Source organism: Pteropus vampyrus, unplaced genomic scaffold (assembly GCF_000151845.1).
Source record: "Pteropus vampyrus isolate Shadow unplaced genomic scaffold, Pvam_2.0 Scaffold171, whole genome shotgun sequence".
Lineage (NCBI taxonomy): Eukaryota > Metazoa > Chordata > Mammalia > Chiroptera > Pteropodidae > Pteropus > Pteropus vampyrus.
In genome coordinates, this window is record NW_011888952.1 from 3886935 (window position 1) to 3891000 (window position 4066).

At 48.5% G+C, this 4066-nt stretch overlaps 1 protein-coding gene across 1 annotated transcript in view; it reads left to right on the forward strand.

Moving 5' to 3' along the window:
* SSUH2 (ssu-2 homolog (C. elegans)) overlaps positions 1-4066 on the forward strand; it is a 26252-nt gene that overhangs the window by 15348 nt on the left and 6838 nt on the right. Inside the window, exons 7-9 of the mRNA XM_011370655.1 lie at positions 234-430; positions 1775-1867; positions 2420-2525. Of these exons, the coding sequence (XP_011368957.1) occupies positions 234-430; positions 1775-1867; positions 2420-2525 (396 nt within the window). The remainder of the gene's footprint in view (positions 1-233; positions 431-1774; positions 1868-2419; positions 2526-4066) is intronic.

Sequence of the window (4066 nt, forward strand, 5' to 3'; positions counted from 1 at the left end):
CAGGCCCCTCAGCCAGCCCACCCCTCTTCCTGCTCCCACTGGCCATGGCCTTTTAGTTAGGGGACAGTCCCAGGGAACATGGGGATCAGAGAGGAGCAGGAGAGTCTGATGTCCCAGGAGAAACAGCGATGTAAGAATGTAGAGTTTTCGAAAGGTACAACTGGGCAGTTCCAAAAAAACACTACATCCAACCCTCCCATTTTACAGATGAAGGGGCAGAGGCTCAGGGAGAGGAAGGGGCTTGCTCAAGGTCACTGGGCTGGAATTCAAACCAAGTCTCGGGATGCTCTTTGCCCCACTTCTTTGGGAGGCCAGCAGGGGCTGAGGCTGTGGTGTGTCCGCAGGTAAGGTGTCCATCCTGCAGCGGAGCCAAGCGCAGAGCCAAACAGCCCCGGAGGTGTCAGATGTGCTCGGGGTCTGGCAGGCGCAGGTATGAGCATATCCCTGGCTTTCTTGCTTTTCATTGTCTTCCCTTCCAGAAGGCCAGCAGGTGCCCAATCTGTCTTGTCACTCCTGTCCCCAGAGCTCTATGCATAGTAGGTGCTTGGTAAATATTTTGTGGAGTGAACAGGCCTTTACTAAGGCCTGATACTTCTGGAAAATACTGGAACTCATCAAGCCATCTGTGGGTCGGGTATAAGGAACAAGGCACTGCAGGAAGGAAGGGAGGCAGTGAAGGAGAGGAGACCTGTTCCTGCTCACGTAGTGGGGAAGTGAATATGGAAATCCACCCAAAGGTGAGATTCTTAACTCTCTGAGAATCTGGGGCCTGGGCAGACCCTTATTTATAACTCATTGTACAGCATGAAGATAGGAGAGAGAAGTCAACGAAAGCTGGTTGATTGACTAAACAATCAACGAAATTCCATCTCTGCTCACAGAGCTTTGCAAACAAACAGTGGGACGTTGCATTTTGTAAATCATGTCCTTTAATGAACTTACAAATTTTAAAGGGAAACAGGAAACCATGAGGAGTAAAACTATTCGAAGTTGTGTTGGTTAGTTGGTTAATGATACTTTTGGCTCATTGAGGCCCACGCCATCCTTCTAAGAAGCCAAATGGTGAAGCTTTGGTATACCTGCCACCTTGGTTGATAAAGAAGGTCTTTGATTTGGAAAGAAAGTCTGATTTCTTTTATTTACAAGTGAAAGAAATCCAATTCAAGCCGGCTTTAGCAGAAAAGTAAATTTATACTTTCATGTAACAGAAAAGTCCAGGAGTACATTTCTGGTGTCGCTTCAGATACACCTGGATCCAGGTACTTAAACAATGTCAGCAGGAATGTTTCCATTCCTCACTCTGCTTTCCTTTGTGTTGGCTTTATTCTCAGGCAAGTTGTCTCTTGTGGTGGCAGAGGGGACTGCCAGCAGCTCTAAGTTTAGTAATCTCAGTAGAAAAGAATGTCTCTTTCCTAAAAGTTCCAACAAAGGTTCTAGGGTGGATCTCACAGCACTCACCTGGGTCACGTGCCCATGTTTGTATCAGTCACTGTGGCCAGGGAGGTGGAATAAGCTGACTGGCCAGGCAGAGGTCCCGAGCTGGTCACAGAAGCGGGGCAAGCCCATGAACCAGGCAGACTGGGTGGGAGAGGAGTGGTCTCCAAAGGGAAGTTGAGGTTGGCCACCAGCAGCAGGAGATCTAAATGGTGGGCAGGTGGAAGCAATTCACGCCCACCACGGTCCACCTGCGTGAGGAAGGATTTTGGAGTGGGGGCCTCTGGAAGCCACCAGGAACCCATGAGTGTGAGTGGTGCCAACGATGTGTCCCTCTCAGGTGCAGCACTTGCTCAGGGAGAGGAAACAAGACCTGTGCCACCTGCAAAGGGGAGAAGAAACTGTTACACTTCGTCCAGCTGGTCATCATGTGGTATGTGGCAGTGTCTCACGCCGGGGCCCAGTGGGGTACCTGGGGGATGTGGCCCAAACTGGTTGCTGCGGAGAAACTGCACTTGCTTGGGGCTTTCACGGTGCAGGGACCTCCTGGGGGAAAAGGGCTTAAAGCATCTTGGGAAAGGCGGAAATGCCCAAGAAGAGGCTGCATGGGGTGGTGGATGCTGGTGGGCTTTAGAACAGACAGACCTGAGTTCACATTCTGACATCACCACTCTCTAGTGCAGCAGCCACTCAGAGCTTGGGTGTTCCTGTCTTGGAAGAGAGCCCCACGTTAGGGAAGGCTCCCAGGCACTAAGGGTTCCTCCCACCGGGGACCTTGTTAAGCACTTCACAGGTGACGATGAAATGAGGTAATAGGATGGAGCCGTCAGTGCTTTACTAGTTTCCCAGTTTACGACTGAAGCCGTTGAGGCCCAGAGAGGCTAAAGAACTTTTGTGAGGTCTCCCCAGTAGAAACGCAAGCCTTCCAGCTCAGGTCTCATTCCAAACCACGTTCTTAACTGCCCCACATCCTCTTCACCTCCAGGAAGAACAGTCTGTTTGAGTTTGTGTCTGAGCACCAGCTGAACTGCCCTGGAGAGCTCCTAGCTAAGGCCAAAGGAGAAAATCTCTTTAAGGATGAAAACACGATGGTAAGGAGGGTTTTGCAGACCACCTCACAGAAGCTAGGTTTCTCTTCTGGCTCTTCTGGCTTTCTGTGAGGGCTGCAGTCATTTGGAAAGATAGGCTGGGTGGGAACAGAGCTGCCCAGGCAGGACAGAGGCTGCCGGACCCCGAGGGGCCAGTTCTCTCTTGAATTTCGCATACTCAATTCTTCCTTTCTCACTTTTCCCTCCTCCTTCTTCCCTCCTCCCTCTCTCCCTTCCACAAACCTGGAGACCCTTCTCCTACACTAGGAACCATTCTGAGCCCGGGGGTACCGTCCAACAGAATCCCTGCCCTCTGCAGATCTCAGTCTGGTGAGGGAGAAGATCATATTTCATCACAATGTGGGGAGTGGTAAGGGTCATTAAGAAATACGCAAGCAGGGTGAGGAGACAGGAAGGGTTGGGAGTAATGTTTCAGCTGTGGGGAGAGAGGTGACACTGGGCAAAGACCTGAATGCAGTGCCGTGGGCGAGTGGGCCATGTGGCCATCAGAGTGAGGGTGTCTAGCGGAGGGAACGGCATGGCAGAGACTTGAGGAACAGCCGGAGGGCAGCGGGGCTGAAGGGCAGTGGGCTGGGCGGAGAGAGGAGCTAAGACAAAAGAGGTGCCAGAAGCCAGATTAGGGAGGGTCTTGTATGCCAGGTGTCAGCAAACACCAGCCCTCAGCCTGCTTTTGTAAATAAAGTTTTATTGACACATGGCCATGCCCGTTTGTTTTTATGTTGTCTGTGGCTGCTATTGTGCTACAAGGGTAGAGTCAAGTAATTGAGACAGAGACCTGATAGCCCACAAAGCCTAAAATATTTACTATCTGTCCCTTTACAGAAAAGATTTGTTGACCCCTGCTGTGGGCCTTGGGCAGGGAATTTGGTCTTTATGGGATGTCTAAGCAGGGGCCCGGTGCCATTTTATCTGAGAGGGCCAGGTGCTCAGCCTTTTTTCTCTTGCTTTCTCTCTGTCACCCTCTCTCTCTCTGTGTGTCTCTCTTACTTTTTTTACAGTATGTGGCCTTTTCAGATTGGCTTCTTTCACTTTGTAACATGCATTTTTAAAAATTGAGATATAATTGACATACATCATATTGGTTTTAGGTGTACAATGATTCAATATTTGTATATATTATGAAATGATTACCACAATAAGTCTAGTTAATATTCGTTATCATACATAGTTACAATTTTTTTCTTATGATGAGAACTTTTTTACTCTCTTAGCAACTTGCAGATATCCAATACAATATTATTAACTATAGGTCGCCATGCATACATTACATCCCAGGACTTATTTATCTTATAACTGGAAGTTAGTACTGTTTGACTCCCTTCATCCATTTATCCAACCCCCTCCCTGCCCCAACCCCTCTGGCAACCACGGATCTGTTTTCTCTATCTATGAGTTTATTTTATTTTTATTTTTTTAGATTACACATATAAGTGAGATCATACTATATGTATCTTTCTTTGTCTGCCTTAATTTACTTAGTATAATACCTCCAAGGTCCATCTATTCTGTCAAAATGTCAGGAC